The sequence below is a fragment of the Struthio camelus genome, chromosome 10 (assembly GCF_040807025.1).
Source record: "Struthio camelus isolate bStrCam1 chromosome 10, bStrCam1.hap1, whole genome shotgun sequence".
NCBI lineage: Eukaryota > Metazoa > Chordata > Aves > Struthioniformes > Struthionidae > Struthio > Struthio camelus.
In genome coordinates, this window is record NC_090951.1 from 677,429 (window position 1) to 699,610 (window position 22,182).

General features: G+C 46.4%; 1 protein-coding gene across 8 annotated transcripts in view; it reads right to left on the reverse strand.

The window, feature by feature from the left end:
* The window catches only part of ZFHX3 (zinc finger homeobox 3), a 752,695-nt gene that overhangs the window by 11,838 nt on the left and 718,675 nt on the right, over positions 1-22,182 (reverse strand). For all 8 annotated transcript variants that reach the window (XM_068955804.1, XM_068955803.1, XM_068955806.1 and 5 more), the window contains 4 exons: positions 17,343-17,476; positions 16,940-17,140; positions 7,633-7,735; positions 517-5,979 (listed from right to left, as the gene is read on the reverse strand). In XM_068955804.1, coding sequence (XP_068811905.1) covers positions 517-5,979; positions 7,633-7,735; positions 16,940-17,140; positions 17,343-17,476 — 5,901 coding nt within the window. The remainder of the gene's footprint in view (positions 1-516; positions 5,980-7,632; positions 7,736-16,939; positions 17,141-17,342; positions 17,477-22,182) is intronic.

Genomic DNA, 22,182 nt, shown 5'->3' on the forward strand with positions numbered 1-22,182 from the left:
GGAGGCTACTATAAGGACATTACATAAAGATCTTCCAGGTTTCTGTCACCGCTGCTATGAGATACATCACACTTTTCCCTAGAAACAGTTCAGAATTCGGGATGGCATTACATAAAACTGAATTTAATATCAAAAGGAAAGATACAATGAACAATGCATTCAGCACATTTGTCCTTTTCATGTTCTGTTTGATAAATCCTCTGTTTACCATTTCCTTGAAGGTGCTTCAGATTTTTTTAGTCTGCGCTAAGGAAACAGAAATACGAAGCATGTCTCGATCTTGCTCTGCTTCAGACTTTGCTAGAAAAACCTGAATTCAGGAATTAAAGAATACCTATTGCTTATACCTTCAATATAACTTTAAAATATCTATTGCTCATACCTCGCCAAGTAAACGTGCTCAACTAAAGGGCCGGGTAGCCTATCGTCAGACGTTCTCAAGGGAACGTCCACTTGTCCTAAAGGTGCACGAAGTTAAGTTGTGACTTTGAGCAGTGTGAGAATATCCATACCCACCTGTGTTGGATGGAGTAAAGCCTGGTAAGGATGGGCTGTTGAGGCCTGGGAGCAAGACTGGCGGGATGCCCTGTAGTGCTGGGTATGCAGCAGGAAGATTAAGAGCTTGCAGAGGGGTATTATCAAACATGCCCTGCTGTTGAGCTGCCAGACCAAGAACCTCATTGGCTTTTTTGATCCGGTCCAACTCCTGCTGAGCCATCAACTGACGTACAGTAGCTGGGTCAAAATACTCCTTTTCCTTATCCAACTGGCTTCCAATGGTTTCTTTAACTTTGGAGATATGCTGTTGAGAGAAGATATGGTCACGTACAGACAGTCGAGCGCTGTACTTGATGCCACACAAAGTGCACTCTGTTTTGGGTCCCTCATAACTTGTTTGGTTTATACCAAAATGCTTGGCCATGCTGAGTTTGGACTTCTTCTCCTTTGCCCTAGCATTCTGGAACCAGACCTGAACAACTCTCTTTGGCAGTCCAATGTCGTTGCCCAGGACCTCACACTCCAGCATGGTAGGTGTCCTGTAGTCATTAAAGCATGACTTAAGAACTTTTAGCTGGAGATTAGTCATCTGAGTGCGAAAGCGTTTCTGTCCGGGCCGATCCCCACTCTCTCCAGACTTGCTGGCTGAACCACTTGCACCAGGGCTGGGTGAGCAGGGGTCTGCAAGGCTGGATGTTTCACTATAGTCCACAGTACCTTCGTTATCGTACTCTTTGCTGTAAAAGCTGGGAGCTGGGCTGACTAGGCCAGAAGACAGCCGATCCTCATATTCAGACATTGCTATCATGGCAGCCTTTGTCAAACCTTCGCTGGGTCCTGATGCTGATTTGGTTTCGGTTGCAATCCCTGTTGCACTGTCATTGTCTGCGTTCCCTTCATCTCCTGTTGTAGTGTCTGTGATTGCAGTGTTGACAGAAGAGCAGTCATCGTTGTCCAGCTTTGTTTGGTCAAAGCTCAGGTTGACTGAGGACATGGAGGGACTCTCAAAGTCTTCTATCCCTTCTACCTTAATGGAGGACGGACTCAGCAGAGTTCGAGGCGACAGTTCCATGCTCTTATTCACTGGGGAGAGAGGAACACCCTGACCATCACTGCTAGTTGGTGGCATGTGGGAAAAGCTTGCGCCATCAAAGATGTCACCCTTCATTTGGAGTCCTCCATCACAATCTAAGAGCATAGCAGACAAAGTCAAGTTGTATCCAGCTCTCTTGGCCTCATGCCAGTGACGGGATCGGATATGAGCTTCAAGAGCCGTCTTTGCTTTAAAGAGAGCTCGGCAGAAAGGACACCGTCTGTGGGCTTGAGCGGGCCCTACAGCTCTGAACTGTCCCTTCCTTTCCCGTGCGCGGGTGTTCTGAAACCAAACTTGCACCACACGTTTCTTTAAGCCCACTTCATGTGCAATGTGATCCAACATTTTCCGCGTTGGGTTGGAGTCAAGCAAGTATTTCTGATAAAGAATTTCCAGCTGCTCTGGGGTAATCGTTGTCCTTAGACGTTTATCCCTTTGTGGTTCTTCTCCTCCGGTCCCACTGTCATTCTCTCCTGGACTTGCACTGGCCTTTTCCTCCAGCTTTCTCTTCAGTGTGTTCATTGTGGATGTTGGTGTTGATGGTGAAGTGGCTGAGCTTGCTGGAATCTGTGGTAATGTTCCAGATAGCAGCTGGCTCGCAAGTAGTGGATTACTGGGATCAAAAAGCATGAAAGGCATATCCAGCGTTCTGTCCAGGAATGGGGGGTGGATAAACTGATTTTGCGCACTCAAAAAGTGAAGCTGCTGATGCTCCTGCCAATGCTCAAAGGAAGGAAATGCCAGCTTACACTGGTCGCACTGGTATGGGATTAGCTGAGGAGGTAGGTTTGCCAACTGCTGAGGGGTCGATGTGTGAATGGGTTTGAGGGAGAGATGTGAGAGCTGAGATGGGCTTGGGCTTGACTGCGACAAGGAACACTGAGGGGGTTGTGGAGGGGGAGGCGGCTGCTGCAATGAAGAAGGGGAGGATAACTGTGAAATCTTTTGGTGTGCTGAGCTTGTCTTTTGTTCTCCTTGGTCCTGTTGCTGCTGAGACTCTTGCTTTGGTTGCACTTGCTTCTCTTGAGTTTGGTTTTGCTGTGTACTTGGAGGTTCAGACTGCTTTGGTTTCTCATCTGTAGCTTCTACTTTAGAACTATAGGTGGAGGAATCATCTGCCTCAGCGGTGAGCTGCAGAAAAGCTGAAGAGGCTGCGTTAGCTGAAGACGTAGGCGTGCTGTAAGCTTGTGAGGGCATTGGTGTGCTGCAGGAGGAACTGGTCGGAGTCAAGAGCTCCATTGCATCCATAGAATCTTCATTCTGGCTGTCATCCTGTCCATCCTCATCCTCGTCTTTGTAACAAAGTTTTTTCTGGTGTTTAATAAGATCAAAAATGCGCTGAAAGACAAGACTGCACTTTTTGCATTGGTAGTTCAGGTTGCTTGTTCTAATGTATCTGTCATTTGTAAGCTCCCGCCGTTCCCCATCTTTGCCTTCTCCCTGATTCTCGTAGTTTTTCCGAGCTTTTTGACGGGCGTTCTGGAACCACACCACTATGACACGGGTTGGGAGGTTCAGCAAGTTAGAAAGCTGCTCAAATTCATCATCCTTTGGATAAGCATTGGCATCAAAAAAGTCCTGCAGGACTCTGAGCTGGTAGTCAGTAAAGCGTGTCCTGGAGGATCGCTTGCTTCCCCAGTACTCCTGCTTTTGAGGCTCTGGAGAAGGAGGCCGTGAGTCTATCTTCAGTTCCTCCAGGCTGGTAATGGGAGGATTACTGAAGTTGTATGGGGAATCCTTGTTGCGCTGGCGTTCTTTGAACAGAGTGTTTCTGAACCAGTGCTTGATCACTTTCTGGGGCAATCCAGACTTGTCCGCCATCTCTTTGATTTGTTCCTCACTTGGGGAATTGTTAATATCAAAATACTGACGAAGGACTCTGAGCTGGTCATCAGTGATCCGTGTGCGTGGCCTCTTGTTCTGCTGCTGCTGGAGAAGGCTAGGGTTGAGCTGATGCTGGTACAACTGGGCCAGGTCGGCAGGCAGAGGGTCCACGGGACCAAGCTGGGGTGGCAGCTGAGCAGGCAACGTTTGTAGTGGCATGGTTTGCATCATAAGTGGTGAAAAGATGGGGAGCTCCATTGGCATAGAGAGCTGGGTGAGTGGCACAGACGGCTGGGCTGGTGCAATCGTAGGAGAGGTAATAGGTGGGGCAGAAGTAGGAATGGTAGGAGTAGAAGCTGGCTGAGGAGGTGCTGGAGGGAGTGGAGGTGGGGGAGGCGGAGGTGGTGGCGGTGGCTCTGGGGTCTGAGGCCTTAGCGGGTACAGTTTATCATAGTGTTCTCTGTACTGTTTGGCAAATCTCTCTAACTGCTTAAAGGGAAAGTAATGTTGGTGAACATGCTCTTGGTGACTCTTCAGAATGAGGATGTTTGAAAAGAACTTGCCGCATGTATCGCATTCAAGCTTTTCCAAGTTCTCACCTTGCTCTGTCTTCCCATTTTTCTTCTGCACCTTCTGCTTGTTCTCATTATATTGAATGACGAGCTCAAAGCCAAAGTTTTCCAGCAGGGCTTTCGTGGCATTCCCTCTCGCATCAGATGCAATACGTGGAGGAAGTAAAGAGGGCTCTGTGTTATTGCCTGGTGCAAAGTCCTTCTTGTCTTTGGCCTTTAAGTTATCAGGCAGAGGCTCCTTAGACACTGCATTATTGTCTCCCCTCTCTGTATTTTCCCTTTCCCTTGGGGCTTCTTTTTCTTTCTCCTTCACTGCAGATTTATTTTTCTTCTCTGGGTGCTGGCTCTGTTGTATAAGGACAGAGTGAGGTTGTGACAAGGACAGCTGACCTTGCTGCTGTTGTAAGAGCTGCGGATGGCTCTGCTGTGGGAGCTGAACTTGAGCCTTCAGGTCCTCCAGTAAACTTGGCCCTGTACCGGTCAGCGTCAGCGCACCGCTGGTGACAGGCAAGCTAACTTCTGGATTAAGCTGGAACTCGGCACTGGGGATGTAAAAAGGAAACAAAAGATGTTGCTGTTGCTGAAGCTGCAGAAGGGTCTCAGTGGTCATCGGAAAGTGCGGCAAAAGTGCTGGATTGAACAGCTGAGACTGCAGGAGAGCAGCCTGTTGCTGCAGTTCTTGCTGCAGATGGGCCTGGACTTGGGCCTGGGCCTGTGCCAAGGTTTGAGCTTGCTGCTGCTGCTGCTGCTGCTGTTGCTGCTGCTGCTGCTGCTGCTGCTGCCTGGATGCAATCATGTCTGCCAGCTTCTTCCGGTTTACCTCTTTGGGCTCAGAAGGAGAGGAGATATTAGTGCTAACAGGGTTGCCTAAGGGAGGAATTCCCACACTGTCGCTGGATATCTGGTTGAGGAGGCTGGGAATGGGAGTCACGCCCGAATTACTTGTGTTGGTGGTTGTAAAAGTATTACTGTTGCTAGTGCTCACTGGACTTGGCGTGGATGAACCCAAGGAGAGACTGCTGCTGCTGCTATTGCCAGCTCCATTACTACTGCCACTGCCCCCAGCTGCCTCCAGCTTGGCAGCACGAGCCTTGGTTTGGTGCAGGACAGACCTCATGTGGATCTCCAAGGTAGAGCTCTGACTGTAGGCCACACTGCAGGTGTTGCACTTAAAAGGTTTGTTGTCTGGGCTGCTAGTAGGCTCAGGTTGCCCAGTAGCAGACTCCTGGAGGGCTCTTTTCAATTTATGCAGATGAGAAACTGAATTGTAATGGACCAGGAGAATGTTCTTTTGTGTGAAAGACTCCTTGCAGACTGTGCATTTGTAAGGGCGAGATGGATCTAGGAATTTCTCCATAGTGAAGTTAGGGCCTTTCCTGAAGGGTAAGGCCCTCTTCGGTTCTGAGCCAGAGTCCTCTTGCACCGACCCAGAATCGCTACCTGTAGGGCTCTGCTTATCTTCCAAGTCACTCTCTTCCTCCTTATCTTCCTCAACTATTATGGTGTGGTCTTCAGCAAGTGAAGGATCGCCCATCGCAAGGAGGTCCCCATTGACCAAAAGACCACCATACAGCTGCTGAATGTCAGCTTCACTCAACTCCAGATGGCTGGTTTCCAGGTGCTTCTTCAAAGCCTGGAAGGTTCGGAAGCTGCGCTGACAGAGGCAGCACATAGTAGCTGCTCGGATCACATGGTACTGAGAATGGAGCTGCAGCTTCTCAATGGTTTTGAACGCCAGGCTGCACTGGTTACAACGGTATTTATAGACGTGGCGATCAGACACCGGTAGCTGAGGCCGCTTTGCATGAACTTCATTGAAATGTGTCTGCAGGGCTGCTGAGCTTTTGAACACCTGGTTGCATCCCTTCTTCCAGCAAAGGAAACCAGAATCCTCCCTGGCCGAGCTATGATCAGCTGGAACTGGCTTGGGATCTCCACTGTGCTCTGCACTTTCAGATGACAAAAGGCTCTTTCCCGAGTCCTCAGAGATCTCTGTGAAAACAAAACCAGAACAAAACTAGAAGCATGAACAGATGCTGAGCGATCATCTCAAAATTTAGACAAGGTCTACCTTTGCCATTTGTGTAGTCTGAAAATAAGAAAGAAACAGCCCTGATTTTGTTTTCGCTTGGGGCTGGACCCAGGTCCAGCACGTCCTTCTCCTGACCACAGGCAAAAGCATTTTTCCCCTCACCATGACTGCAGCTAAGACTGTTGTTTCTCATAGGTTTTCCTTTAACCCACTGAAAATGACACCAGCACACAAGGGCTGATCAACACCTCCTTTTTGTCTCTGGTATGGCAATGCTATTTTCTCTGCAAGAGCACAGGTATTTTTAACATTTCTCCTGTATCTTCTTTCATTTATTTTAATACTAGCCCATTACCCTTATCATGGCCCATTGCATAAACCTACACAATTTACTTTCTTGCCCACTTTGAATATCTGCAAGTTACTTACACACACACATTCTCTTAGCTGCATTTATCACCTTTAAATTCTTCCTTTTACGTGAAGGCCACCCATCCACCTATCTGTCTTTGCTACTCTTCTTTGATGTCCTGCCTCTTTTCCAGTAAGAAGGTTCCTCAGACTGAACATATTTGAGTCTTGGTCCTGTCAAAGCCAAAACCAACAGCAATGCAGTTCAGGCCCTGCTGGTGGCAGCTCAAAGGCTGCTCTTTGGGGGATGAGGGAAGAAGAGAGAATAAGCAGCCCCTACACTGCCACGTTTCCAGGGTGTGAGAGCACAGTTCTGCCAGAAAAGTCAGTGCAGTACAGGTAGAGGCCTAACAGAGGATCCTACTGTCCAGTGCAGCTCTAGCTACCCTGGTTGCGTCACTGCTGTCCCACCAGGATCTCTCCCTTTGTGCTGCATGCCTGAAAGGAAGCAACAGTTGTCTTAGTTCCCAGACTCCTTACAGACTCTTTCCAGGAGGTCATCACCGAAGGAATATCAGGATTATTCCCCTACCAGGTTTGAGATTAGACACTTCTGCCCATGCAGAATGATGTTATGATGTTCTCACGTCAAGCTACAAAGCCAGGAATAAACAGCCATTAACTTACAGGTATGCCTTCATAACACAACATGGCAACGAAAAAGGCAGAGGAGCTCTGGGATGGATAAGCACTGCAGCAGCTCAAACCTCCCCACACTGTGTTGCCAATGTACATAATTCAGCTATGATGCAGACCGAGCAAATAGAGCAGAGGTAGTAGTAGAGCCTCTGTGACCAGCAGCAGCAAAATTTTTGGTTTCTCGACCAATTCTCTAAGCCCTCCACTCCATCTGTTTTTCACTGTTCACATCTGGTGTCCTCCTGTGCCAGGACTGAACACAATTTCCACATGAATCACCAGAGCGGGTGAGCAGTGCTCACCTGACTTCTGGTCACCAGCTCAGAGCTGCTCTGCTCTGCCCCACCGTGGGGATAAGTGGGACACTGGCCTGTCTGTGGCACAGGTGACGGGAGACTGCTCTGCTGTGTGCTGGCTGGCTGGGGACCTCAGGAGATAGCTGCGCAGTTGGAAATCAACCAGGTGTAGGTGTCCTCAGACACAGTCTCTGGCCTGGGGACCCAGGCTGCGCGAACCGCGAGGCCCTGGCTTTTCAGAGGCAAACCTTGTTCGGTCACACTCACCAGGCTGTTTCCCTGGTTCCTCGGTATTGGAGTTCCCATCTTTATCCGGAGCAGTTGCTGGGAGAAACATGCTGCTGGGCATCATCACCTCAGGTGTTGTCACCTGGAAATGGAGGGAGGGAAGGATGCAGGGAGTAGAAAAACACAAGAAAATGTTTTAAACATCTTCAGTGGCAAAATTAGACACCAGTACTGTAAAGTCAGGCGTCACTTTTCATAGCTCACTGAAGACTCATGTTTACTAGACAAAGCTCACATCAGTCAAAAGTGTTTCTACAGTTACATTCTGGACATAATTAGCAGTGCACACTTGAAGAATAATCTTATTATTAATATTTTTCTTTATGTAGAATTCAGACTTTGATCACTGACAATGTTTTGTCATGGGCTGTGAAACTTCTTGTGCAACCAATTAGGTAGATAAGTTGAAAGGCCCACCTTAAGCTGCTGAAAACATAATAAGGCCCCTAATTAAATCATACCTTGTAAAGTACACTGTAATCTTGAACTAGGGAGCATTGCAGCACTGTTTTCAAAGTGTATCGATGCAGGAAAAGGAGGGGCATGAGAAAGCAAAGAACAAATAAGGAGAGAGGTGACAAAGGAAAGGATGAATAAGGAAAGACTAAAAAGACAGCAAATTGTCTGCAAAATGAAAGGCTTTTGGTAACCCTTTCCTTGCTCTGACTGACATGGTCCTTTTGCCTCTCCAAGCGTTTGTCCAGAACCTGCATTATCATTACCAGTGCAGGACTGGAACTCCAAGATTTCTGAAGTCTTTTAAAGTCTGGTAATTTTGTGTCATTCAATTAGAGACACTCTTTAAAAAAAGAGTCAAATGCTTATACTCTTTTTTTTTTTTTTTTTTTTGAAAATCACATTCCTTTGCGTGTGTACAGTCACATCGAAAATACAAACCACCTAGCGTGCAGTTTGTGGGTCGATGGTGTCAGAAGCAGGACAAAATATGCTTCTTAAGTATCTAACAGCATCTTAAAAGCCACCCCAGTGCCACAGTTCCCAGAGCAGTCAGTGGAAGGACTGGAAGGACAGTCTTGTACCACCACTGACGTTCACGTGCACGGCTGCCAGCACTGGTCATAGGCCTGCAGCAAGTAAAGACGCCACTACAGCTTTGAGCAGCTGTGCGCTTCCTCACAGCTGACACCCAAGGACCATTCCCATTTTACCAGGGCTGATGGTATTTGAAGCAACAGAAACCAAAACTGACTTGCAATACCTTTCTTACAGCGCCTGTGCTCCCAGCTTCTGACTGCTGGAAAAGTGAGGTGTAACAGACACTTTTGGACAAGTTTCCTAGAGAAACAAATCTCTCCATTCTTCTATCAGATACTGAGAAGGCACGTGAACCTTGGATTTTGGAAGAGACAAATGAGGCCGTGATATTCATGGAGTACAGCTTGCTTTCTGCAAGTCAGAGACCACAAAGCTCTGAGCGAACCACATGAGATATTAACAAATCTGTGGTGAAGCTGCAGCCAAAATAGTGTAAACCTCTGCGCAGGACATGAAGTCCTCCTTATCTACGCGTATGTCAAATCCAAACCAACACAGACTAGAACGTGGCGTGGTTTTATTAAGAGAACGGAAGAAAAACAGTCCACGAAAAGCCTCTGAAACAAAGGTTGGCATATGCGTGGCTCCAGGCACCCACACGGTGCAGGGGAGGGATGCTGAGCCACGGCCCTTTCTGCAGCGAGCAGGTGCGTGAAGGTGAGGAGAGGGAGAGCCACAGCATTTGGCTCTACAGACATCTGCAGGAAAGGCAGCTGACACTGATAAATCACGAGGAGGGAAGCTGAGCACACCAAATTCATTCCACCTTTTATTCTAACCGGGAGCATCTGATGGCTGTGGGTGGTGGGTCACGAGACGTGAAAGGTCACTGGTTAATTCATAGTAACCGGGCTCTGAGGAGGGGGATGAGCAGGGAAGCAGAGGAGGAGAGGCAAGAAAAGGAGCTGTCCCTCTCCGTTTTATCAGCAGGGAGAGTGCTTTCCTAGGATCTTTAGGAATTATGAAAAATAAATCATGAGAAATTAAAAAAACCCCAACAGAGTAGAAAAAGAATAAAATTATCTAACACCTCAGCTGCACATCATTATAGAAAACCGTGGGCTTTTTATACGCGTTACAGTAAGGCAGCCATCCCCACTACCAGACTCAGTACGACGGATCAGTAATTGTTTTCATACACTTTAATTAGAAAAACTCAGATGGCTATGAATAATAATGGAAAAGAGAGACTTTTGCACTTGAAAGGTTGAAGTCAATCAAGTGTGAATGACGGCAAAAAAGAAAAAAAAAAGACACCAATTCATCAGGCCTCTGTTGTCTCGCCGCGTCTTTAATCATAATTCCTGATTGGGATTCAAGAAGGCAGTAAGCAGCGGTTCTTTGTCTGCCTTCACCTTCCGTCAATTAACTCTCCCCGAAATATAATCATCAACCTCACATGCTCCTCTGCATCTTAATCTGGGTCTCCAAACCAATAAGTCCTGCCCTATATATGTTTAAGTAATTACCTTTATCTACCTGCATCTCCATAGCCACAGTTCTCACCCTCCTTCCACCCCTCCCTCCACAAAAAGGAAAAAAAAAGGCTCCGGTGCATTACATTGTTACAGGCACAAAATCCTGAAAGGCGAAAAGAAAAAAGCTCGGGGCAAAGCGCAAGACGCTAGAAATTCTGGGTATGGATGTAGGGCAACCGCTGGCAGCCCAGACAGACATGCGAGGCTGCCACTGGGAAATAAAACTTTGAAAATAAGGCACTCGTCTCGCTTCAGCAACTGAGCTGGTCCCTGCTCTAGTCATCTACCAGTTCAGCGCTGTTCAGGTTTCTCCTTAAAATGGCACACCCCCTTCCTATGCCATTTTCCAGGGCAGGGCTACTCTTTCTCTTCATCCTCAGGGACCACCACACGAGGAGCACCAAAGATAAAGAATAATGAAAATGGGCTGCGCACCTCAAATCGCTTTGCATTTACACTGAATTCCCGACTCTCCACTTTGAACTATTTTGTCCTTTCACACCGCAAACCCTTCGGAGTAGATATCATTTCCTTGTGCGTGCAGCAAATGTCTCATGTGTTGTGGCTGCTTTTGTAATACAAATAATAAGAGTACCAAGGGGGAAGGAAGGCTCTGTAGGCCGCGGTCACTCAACAGATAAACAAGCAGCGATGCTCTAAACCGCAGAATTTCGTACTTTAGATGTCTTTAAATAGCATAGCTGCTCTGGTGGTAGAGAGGAACGTATTTACCTCGAGCACAGGCTGTGTTAGCTCACGTGATCCTATGTGCTCTCTACATCCCTTTCACCTGAGCAGGCGATACCTGGGATGTAATCTGGCATCCATCCTAGAGCACATTAAATAACTGTACCTCCTTGTTTTAACTTCTCTTTAACACCAGCTTTTTCACAACATCAACAAGTCAGTCAATTTGAATCATTATTTAAGAAAAGCCCTACAAATGTAAGTCACAATGTAATTTGTTATTTGTTATCTTTGAATCTGTTAACTGCGGCAGTGTGCAGGAGTTGGATGAAAACCCCCTGCAATCATACAAATAGATTACAATGATGGTCCCTGCTTCGGGGAGCTTGGGATTTGTCTTCCTCCTTTCCTCCTTCTATACATACTCATTTTGCTCTGTCTCATATTAAACTGTAGCCCCTTTGCAGCTGCAGCCATGATATTCTGTCCCATAAACCACCAGCGAAGCTTTTCAGGCTTGGAAATACTAATCTCTTGCACACTCAGATTTTCTAATTCACCTTTGCACACAGTACTGAAAACACACGCCCCCACACCCCCTGCTAATATTTCCCGGGTCTCTTCTGGGTTGTTCTCCTGAACAATATTATTGTACAGAATACAAACGGTCTCCTTGAACTGGGTCGCTCTCCTGGATCTTTCTGTCTAAATACAAATGAGAGATGGGGGAAAATTATCAGTCTCAGTCTATCTGCTGTCTTGGACAGCCCAGTTTTTGAATACAAATATATAGACAAGGTTCAATTTATCACTACTTCAGTCACTACAGTCAGCATCTCCAAAAACGTTTGGAAAATCCTCACGTTGCAGCAAACATTCAGCGAGCACTCTTTGCTTGGAAAGCTGTCACCGACAACAGTGAGGGAACCGACTCCATCCCTACCCCATGCTCTATGGCTGAAGGACTTGCTAGGTTGAAGAGCCAAGAAGGAAAAGTACTGGCCAGAGACCTTGGGAATCTCTCCCTCTCGCCACATCCAACATGTTTCTCTTGTAGTCTGTACTGAATATGGAAACTTCAGCTGCAGAATTTCACTTGACAATAAACTGCAGAGAACTCTGTTATCTGCCTTAGAAGATGAAGGTACAGCTGAAGGTGTTGGGAGAAGCACCTGTACTTCCAAGTACCCTCTATTTTGGACAAAATTCAGATCCCCTTATGCAGATAAAATTTCTTTAAGATGAAGAGATCCACTTGTATGGTTGGGCATCCCAAATTGATGGCCATTTCTAAAAATAAGGTGGTGCAGTGAATTACTGTTACCAAAAAAAAAAAAAAAACCCAAGGAGCGAAACCACGTCTCCTGCCTCCCTATCCCATGAATATCTTCAGCAGACCACACACGCTCTGATGGCGGCCCTGGCCCTGGCCCTATGACGCAGGCATACTCTTGGCACGTCCGAAATATTAATCTTTGGATAGTGTGAATAGCCAGCTCTCTTCATTCGTTGGATCTGTCTTCTCTTACTTTCCTCTGGACCAAATGACCAAACACGTGGAGGTTCTACATGGTTCCTCTGTAAATGCCCCAAGAATGCTGAAATCATGTGGCTTTGAAAAGAAAATCTCTAGGAAGGGTCTGAGGAGGTACATTACTATCCGTATGTCCATGCAACCAGGGGGAAATACACATGCAATGCAAGGTTCCCGAACCAGACAAAGGAGGTAATTTCCATTACAAAGAGAGAGAGAGGGTGCTGGAGTGAAAAGCTTCATTAGACTCAGAGAAGCAAAGCGATGGCAGTATACCAAGGTCACTTCTAATTTAGACCATCTAATTGGCAAACATGGCTCCAAATGGCTATCATCTCACAGGGCTCAGAATTAATGAAGCCCGATTATTTTCATTACCTTCATCCGAGATGGAGAATGAGACACAGAGTGAGAGGGAAAGGGGGGAGTAAGAGGGGGCGAGAAGGAGGGAGAGAGAAAAATTGAATGACAGCAGAAGGGAGAGAGCAATAAGAAAAGACAATAGGAAAGAGGAAAAAAATGTAAAGATAGCATGAGAGAGAAGCGAGGATGGCAGCGATAGGGAAGAATTACTTTTAGAGCAAGAGAGAAAAGAAAAAGATGAAAAGACAGCTGGAAACACTGGAAAGACGCCTTAAACAGAGGAAGAGAAAGCTGACAACAGAATTAAACGAAGAGAGAGAGGAATGTGCAGAAAGATAAAGAGAGCAGAGAGGGAGGAGGGAGAGCTCCCCGTTACTGGAGGCTGCTCAGGAAGCAGCCCGCTCTCCTATTTTGAGCCCATCAGTCTTGTCAATCGACTATGCAGGCGAACTGCACTTCACCCTCATTAAGGAGCTCTCTGCTGAAGCGGTGCAGGCCCGAGATTAGCAAAGAGGCTGTTATGTGGAAAGATGGCGATTAGACTAGTTCGGAGCTGGTGAAACGCCACATAAAACACACTGCGTCACATCTGTCCACCAGCCCCGTGAAACGGAAGCAGCAGGAGAGCGCGAGACGGGCAAGGGTGGCCCGGCGCCCGGCCTCGGCCCCCACCCCGCCGGGGGCTCCCCCGTGGGCGTCCGGGCCCCCCTCGCCACCTCGCTGTGCGCTCGGGCTCTCCGCTGCCATCCTGCAAGTGCCTCTGGCCCGCCGCGGGCGCGACTGGCAGGGCATCCGGGGGGAGCCCGCGCTCACACCGCTCCCTGTGGGACACTCGTCCAGGCTGCTCGTTGATACGAAAAGGAAGGGGCACGAAACACACAGATATGAGATGCGGAGCATAAGCAAGCAGCGGTTCCTATGGCAACAGACATATTAGACACTGCAGGTTCCTGAAAGGCGTCTGATAAGGTATTATTAACTGGAGCCTCCTCCAAACGCCGAGTGCAAAGACACTGTGTCGAAAGGAACCTGGCTCCCATTTACTGGGCTGCAGTTCGCTCTCAGTGGCACCAGGACCTGATTCACGCGCCAGACCGAGACAGGAATCTTAGCTGGAATAAGCAAAATCAGGAAGGTTTGATGCTCCCGTGCTCTGCACAAGCCGTGCTGATTTCTTAATGTATTTGTCATTTAATGCAAAAAAGAACAATCTTCCTGACCCACGTGTTAATTTGTTTGAACCAGAAGAGACAGCCTTCCTCCCCAGACACGTCGCCGGGTACCAAAGGAAAGAGCTATCCAGGGCTGACGGCAACAGCAAGATGAAAAAAGAAACGAGCAAGAGCATGAGCTCTGTGGACGAGGCAACCTCCTCGTTTCTCAGCAGAAGTCCTGCTCGTTGCAGCGGCAGAATGAGGTCCTGCTGCAGCACAGAAGACGCACAGACCTAACACAACTGTCCTCCGCACCAAAGCAGTTGCTTCGGCATGTCCTCGGTGGGGTGCGTTTGAGCTCTTTAATGAGTTGTTTCTATTAGTCTGCCTGTATCTTGGAGGATATACCTTCACGTGGGTTAAGAGCAGGCACCAATTTAACCACGCCCATTTCTAGACTGCTAGTTTTGTAGATAGCCCAACTCAGAAACTGACCATTTTCACACCAGTTCAACAGATGCCCTCAGCAAACTGGTTACACTGGCTGGCATAAGAAAGCGGCTCAGCTTCTGCTTAGCGCTTTTATAAGCTCAAAATATTTTCCGCTATTGTAGTTGGAAGCTAATCACTTTCGTTCAAGTCCTCAAAAAGTATTTGCATACTTAACTACCATAATTTAAAATGGACGTAGGCCCCAGAGAGCTAGGTCTTTGTGCTGGGGACAGTTCCTTAACCTGGATACATGCAGTGGATCCAGCAGAGCAGGGTCACGCGCTCACTAGAGCCCATGGCTGCAACCACCTTGTGTCAGTGAATTGCTGCTGCTCTCTTCCCCCAAGTCTCTCGTATTTTGTATTCGGAAAATGTTGGGAGCTGTCAACATTGCTGGTTTTTTAATGGATATTAGGATGTGGTTCCTACGTGGAGTACAGCGAGTTCTTGCAGGTGGCTGTGAGAGCCTGGTCCAATACGGACCACTACGAGCCCTCGTTGGCCTGCCCAGGGGTGCAGGACAGCCAGGGCAGAAAAGTGAGAGGACAAGTACCCAGGAAACCAAGGAAGGAAGATAAAAAGCATATGGGGGTTGAGATGGAGGCACAAGATGACTGGAAGGGAGAGAGAAAGAAAAGAACAAAGAAGGGTAAGAGAAGCTGGGCAACACAGCATGTGCTTGCTCAAACAATGCCACAGAAGGGCAGTTGATAAGAGAGCACAAGTATTGTGGCATATGTGGTATTATTCTCTTCCATTGTCAGAAATCAGAAAAGAAGGGAAAAACAAGCCAAAATGGGGTGCAAGAAAAAAAATCACAAAGGGAAAGAACCGACAGGAATCAAAATAAACACTTAATTTTATACACTTGGCAACAAGTTCTTAAATGCAGACACAACCTTGCCTTGAAGACTATGCCAAAGAAAAAGCAGTGTAGAAACCTGACAATACATCCCATCTGTGAATTTAGAAGGGTTTTTGAAAATGTGCCTTATTAATTCTACCTGTATCTTAAACTGACACTAGCTAGTGGAAAGGTTTTACGTTCATGTAAAACCTATGAAAAGGAAATTCACGAAAGAAACAGTCTGAGAGTCAAACTGTTATTTACTCAAACAAATGCCTCAGTGCTGGAGAATGGGGTGCACCTTTATGAGGATTTTTTGCACTGTAAGCGTGCAAAGGTCCCACAGATGAGGTCCAGCAGTCGTGGACACTACCCTACACACGCGCCCGTAGCAAAAAGAGAGTCTCAATCAACAGCTCTGGGAGAAAAAGGAAGCCAGAACAAAAGAAACAGGTCTCTCGAATGAGAATTTGAGCACTGCTCTGTTAATTAACTACTTCTTATCAAGCGCTCTAATTCCTTCTGAAGTTAGCTGAATTTCAATTCCTCAGAGATAGTGTTGGAGGAAGATTCCCATACTAGATGCTAAAACAACGATGCAGGACAGAACAAAAGCCGGAAGCAAATACATTTGTTCTGAACCAGTGTGCTATCTGAAGCTTCTGCTCCACTTCAGAGCAGACAATCACAACCCACACAAAGCCACGGTCTTGTTTGACAAACAGTTCTAGAAGTGGATTTGTTACAAATTTCGAGTTCTATATGAAAACAGTTGACTTTCTTTACAGAATTTCTAATCAACACTTTACTGGCCTAACTTCCTACTTCAGAGAATTTTAACTCGTCTTAAAATCCAATTTCAGATCAGGCATTTCAAAATATTTTGAAAATAGCACTCGAAACAGTCCCTTCATAGTATTCAACAGTCACGTAAGATTCAAGCTCTCCTGGGCCAACTGCAGCATATCCCTTGCTTGTTCAGGTTACCCTGGAGAACGTGAATTGTTATATATCAAAAGCATGATTATTTTGGATGGAACGATTCCCCACAGAAATAACAGCTCCAACTTGTCTCATACAACCATAACAATGATCTTCATGAAGTGAATGAAGCGCGCACACGATATGGGCTGCACGATAGGACTGCTGTCTCTCCTCCACAAGACGAGACTGCCGACGGAAGTAACCTTATTGGTTCTTAAAATCATATTTTAAGCAGAAACCCAATACCCAATTTCCTGTAATCTGTTACCTTAACAACCCTGGGTGTCCCTCTTCAGAAGTGCTAATCTACATACGGAGCACTCGCTCTCTCTGCAACAGGAGCAGCACAGCACATCAACTACTTCACCTCCGAAAGCTTCTGTGCAAAGTGCAGTCCTATGTGATGACCTCAGTAGTTAAGGGAAATCTTATTTGTTCCAATCTCTTCATAGGAAAACTACTCAATATAGCAATAGTGCCAGTTTTCACAGTGCTCAAGCACGCACAACCTAGCTTCTGCAGACAAAACATGCAGAGATGGGAAAAATCTCAATGAGAAAGCCCAGACAGATCAGGGAGTTGCCCAGAGTGGCGCATTGCAGCAACGTTAGCCTGTCCAAGTGAGGGCATCCCTTTTATCTTCGTACCTTCTAAGAAGGCAGCAGACATGTTTGAATATGCAGCGACTTACCGTCATGATGAGTTTCTCAACACAGTCAGGTGACACACTGTGCAGATGTGTGAGGTGCAGCTGCAAATGGATCTTGTTATTCAGCATGTCCTGGCAGAGTGGGCAGCGGAGCATGGGTTGCACTGAGTGCTGGGTCATGGCGTGTACCCGCAGCCGATTCACGTCTGTGTTACTGTACTTGCAATATGGACACTGATACATCTGCAGAGCAAGACAAATGAATCATGCAATTGCTACAGCTGCTGTTTTCCTCTTTTCTTAGAGCTAGACTTTAATAATTTGATGCCTTTCCTACCACCAGTTACCACCTTCTGTCGTTATCATCTTATTTTTTTGCTTTTGGCATACATGAAACAAATCATCTGCTTGCAGGTACACAGAAAACGGGGTTCTTGCTCCTTACCTGCTCTGATTTGGTCTCCTCTGAAGTTTTTGACCATTTAAAGGAGAGAGGTGACTCAGAGCTGCTGGGAAATGACATGCGTTTAGAGGATGCTGGAGGCTCTGTCAGCTCCTTCTCTGCCTGGCTGGCTGGTGCTGCAACAAAAAAGAGATTTGTATCAGGATACCCCCAAAGAGGCTTAAGTTGGATGACGACAATATTTCCATTTACACTGCTGCAGTTTCTTGAAACACAAGACTTGGGAGGAGAAAGTGTACACGGATTAACTTACATCCTACAAATCACAGCTGGCCAAAAAAAGGTCTTTCTTGATTATCTTCCGTAATAAAGGAATTGTGTCAAATTCACAGCTCGAAGCAGAGAAATCACAGCTATTTATGTAGACTGCTTACAACCTGCTAGGTGCAGGAAGAGTCTTTTCCTGTATTTATGCCTGCATACAAATGCTTGGCCAGACATCAAGGCCAACATGTCATCTCCACGAGCAGTTGGACAGACACATGACAAAGTGGAATTCATATTCCTAGCTCTGAACATACAAAGTTTTGCATATAACCGCTTCGGAAGACATTTGCCTTAGAGACAGCTGAAAGCTGTGGCAGTGCAACACAACTCATTTGCACCTCAGTCCTGGAAGCAAGTGCACACTGCTAGAAGGCCAGCACCCGCACGCTCAGCGCATGCAACTCGTGCAAGCTCTGGGACGAGAACATATCTCAGGGCAATCCCTAGCAAGCAGTCCCACCAAAATCATAATGGGATATCAACAGCAGAACCCAGCCTATAGCTAGTGCTGGGACTAGATCCAGGCAATCACCAACTGTAACAAGTTGATGAGATGCAATTTTAATTCATCAAAACAAAAAGAGGCAGACAAAACCAAAAACTCAATAGTAAAACACTTCGTAGGTTGAGGCACTTCGCAGAATGCACATCCTCTGACCTTTACCCCTCCCCCCCCGTATCCTGGAGTACATAAATTTGTGGGACATCTATTATTTAAAAACTGTAAGGACAAGTATATTATACACAGCCCCCGTCTCCTCCTCCCCGAACACACATTCATAACAGTACTTTAATCTGTCTCGAATCGACTTCAAACCCATTTCGCCCTTAATGGGAGTTATTCATTTTCACTTGAAAGGTAATATATGACAGCTGGATATTTAATATGATGGATTGGCTGCCGATTAACAAGGCACTGTCGCATTCTTAGACTGGTCCCCCCATACTCTGCTCCCTGTCTCTTATTCTCTTTGTGAACTCATTGGCATCTGCACCCTATTTCAGAAGATGCGGTCAGAGCAAGATCAGGTAAACTACTTCCTTCACAAAGATTCTTTCAATTACTGACACGAGACGTATCTCAAAAAGTACCATACCAAAATAAGAAGTGCAATCCACATTTCTAACCTCCTTTCCTGCCAGACCCCCCACCTCTAAGCATTCCACAAAATAGAGGCAAAATAACCTCCAGGAAATGGAAAATAGATATTGCAAATAGATAACAATACTGTTAGGAGGAGGGAGGGATCTGATGAGTTCTAGCACTACTAAGGACCTCCTTGTAGACTTGGCCATGGCAAAGCCTGCTTAGTGGTGATTTCCTTACCACACAGCTCTGCCCCTTGTTCCTACTCTGCTGCATGCTTAGTATTTTAACTCTAGCTTGTTACACCACCTCCATGCTCAGATGTAACATCCATGAATATATATATGAAAATAAAAAAGAGGACCCCCATTGCTCTTCCAGTTCTATTAAAAAGTCCCAACCTGGAGTTTCTTTGTGTAAAGCAAGCCAGTGGTATGAGCATTGTCTTACCGGACTGCAGGCACCATTCTGCTCCCTGCACAGAACAGTAAGCTTTGATTCAGGTCAAAACTGCTGACTGGACCTGACACCTTCTCTGGGGCTCAGCACTGGAAAGTCATTAAAAACATCTGCAGGCCTAGAGTTAGCCTTTCTTACTTCCAGATGGTGCAATATCCTTGGAGTATAAAGCACAGCATCAGTCCATACTTTCCTTCTTGCCAAGGAAAGCAGCCCCTTGTAAGGGGGTTTGGGACAGCAGAGAAAACGTCACTGGGAGCCCGTTGTACTTGATAAGCCACAGGCTCCTAGGAAGGGCAAGGCCAACTCCGAACGAGATCTGATGTGCTGCGGCTGGTGGAGGATCACCCTGCACTGAAACGCCTTGGCTAAGCTGTGTGTGACGTGAGAGTGGCCCCAGTAAGGAGGTTAACTACCGTTGACATTGTCCACTCCTCGGGTTGACCTCAGACATTAAATTGTCAGCTGCAATCAGGAAGCCAGGCATCAGGACTGACTTGAGGAGAGATCGCCAAGATCCGTCCGCACGCAGCCAGGCAGGGCTAGGAGCTCTGCTCCTCTCCTGCTGCCGGGGCCGCGACAACGAGCCTCCCAAGATTTAGGGTCCCCTTAGACTTCTCCGTGCTGATTGGCAATTACGTCTGCAACGTGGCTTGGGGAGGGTCTCTCTGGACTCAGTATCTATCAACTGCCACTTCAAACCTTTGAGTATCAATTATGCTACAAAACTACCGATTAGTGCTCCAGTGAGTTATGTGCGGAAATCACTCAGTGCTGCAAGAGGGGAAAGGGACTGCGAGGTAGTAAAATAAAATGACGAGAGAAATCTTAGGTAAAATGTACTGGTCATCCTTCCAAATTAAAGAATGAAAACACTCTCAGCTTTGGAAACAAAGCAGGTATCACTAAATACCTACAAGACTGTATTAAAGAGAAAAACCAGGTGACCTCCTCTACAGCTATATCCATTTCAAAATTAAGCTTTCGGAACCTGCAACACTGATCTCTCCATCAGCGATGAGATCTGGTGCTGTCTATAGCAAGGTACAACAAGGAGCTCAGGGAGTCGCTGATTCTTATCCTGGCTACGCCACTGATTTCACTGCGTGCAATCTCTAGCAATGCACTAATGTGATGTTTTCAGACACAGCCACTAATTTTAGTATCCCAATTGCAGACAGTTGCCCCAGAGTTGCTAAATACTAGCTATAACCTCTGAAGCCATTAATGTTTTTTCCTATTTCCTTCCTACTGGGAAGCGGCCTGCTTAGGAGTAGGGAAAAGTAAAAGGTAATTAAAAACCTACTTTTGCTTACTGTCTCCAAAGTGCCCATTTTTATTATCAAGTGCACTTGATCCAACACATAACAGTAATTCTTCAAAATCAGAATTATTAATATTTGCCCAGGCCCCAGAATAACTGTTTTTTTTTGCAGCGTTCTCAAAAACATATGCTCAGTATTTGCTCTAGGCATTATTTTTTTAGTTGACAACTCAAATGGGAATTTTAACATCAAGACCAAAGTTTATTGTTCATAAGCAGCCAAATATATAAGTGACACATTCAGTCCACATCACAGATCAGAGGAATTAAGAACTCTCTTCCATCTCGGAGAAATGAGGACATGCAGCTTGCATCCGCTCTGAGTACACTCTGTGATTGCTTGCAGAGCGCTCTGACAGCTGTGCAGGACCTTTGCATCTCTGCGTGGAGTGGACCGGATTAAATGTCCTAGATTGAAAATGTCAAAAAGGCCTCACCTCCAAATCACAGCTCAGTACTAGACAAGGTAGAGCACACAGCCTGTGCTGTAACTATATAAAAGATCATGCTTAGAGATAAAGGCCTTGCAAAGAAGAAAAAGGAAGGATTATCTGGGTCTAAAGTATGATGTATGACAATTTTTCAATTATTATTTTTATTATTTTGACTCTTTAAATGGATTTATTTCAGATTTGTTGACCTTTGCGAAAAAAACGCATTTCTCAACAAATGCACCTGAAAGCCAAAGGCAACAGGACAGAGCTGCTGCAGGCATGCTGGCCTACCAGAGCACTTTTTGGAGGCCTACCTTTCTTCTTGTTCTTTCTCAGCAACTTCTGCTTTCAGAAGAGGAAGAAAAATCCTCCCAGGTTTTATTTCAGAGGTGAGAGGGGATGCTCGCTTAGAAGTGTGGATCCTTTCTTTTGCTAGGTCCAGAGGTGAAAATGGCAACTGTCCCGAAAAGCTGACTACTCTTGATCCTGGTGGAAAGGGAGTCACCACCCCCGCCTCCCGACCGTCAGAGTCTTTTAGCTAAAGTACCACTGACAGCCCCTTCATCTAAACTTCCATCTCCCAACCCAGCAACATAATGGAGAAGCCAATTAAATGATTATTAATTCATGCTGCTTTCCGTAAGCCAGAGGTTCTCATCTCCCTGCATTCCGTAAACCAGCTTGCCACTTGCCCTAGAAATTTACAGTGGGGTTTTTGCTTTCTCCATTGATTTAAAAAACAGCCACCCCTCCATCCCCCCGCAGCCAACTGAAAAAACCTTCCTCCTACTAAGTTCAGCAGCCAGTCTGGGAAAAAGTTTTCAGCTGAACTAGGGAACTGTGTTTTCATTGCCTGATGGAAAATAAAATTCCATATTTGGTGGTGCCTCCCTCCTCAAACCTCTTCCTGACATTTTCTTGGAGCTGCTTTTCAGCATCATGAACCTCTGGACCAAACTAATCTGCCTGCCTTGTCTGTGGATAGCCCGGTGGCTAGAAATGACCATAAAGGCCATCATTACCACCGCAAAGACCAAGCAGATGACCATCCTTAACATGGCTGCTGTTTCCCTCTAGAAATTCCGAAATCGGAAAGGTTTGATTTCATCTGTTTGATGCTCCTGCAGCCTCCATCTTCTTATCTGCACAGGAACGGGTGGATGGCAAGGCAAGGAGGCCCTGTGCTCAGACCTATCTTCTCAGCGTAATTAACAGCAGCGTAGGAGCCCAGAGTAATGTCACGCACAGCTT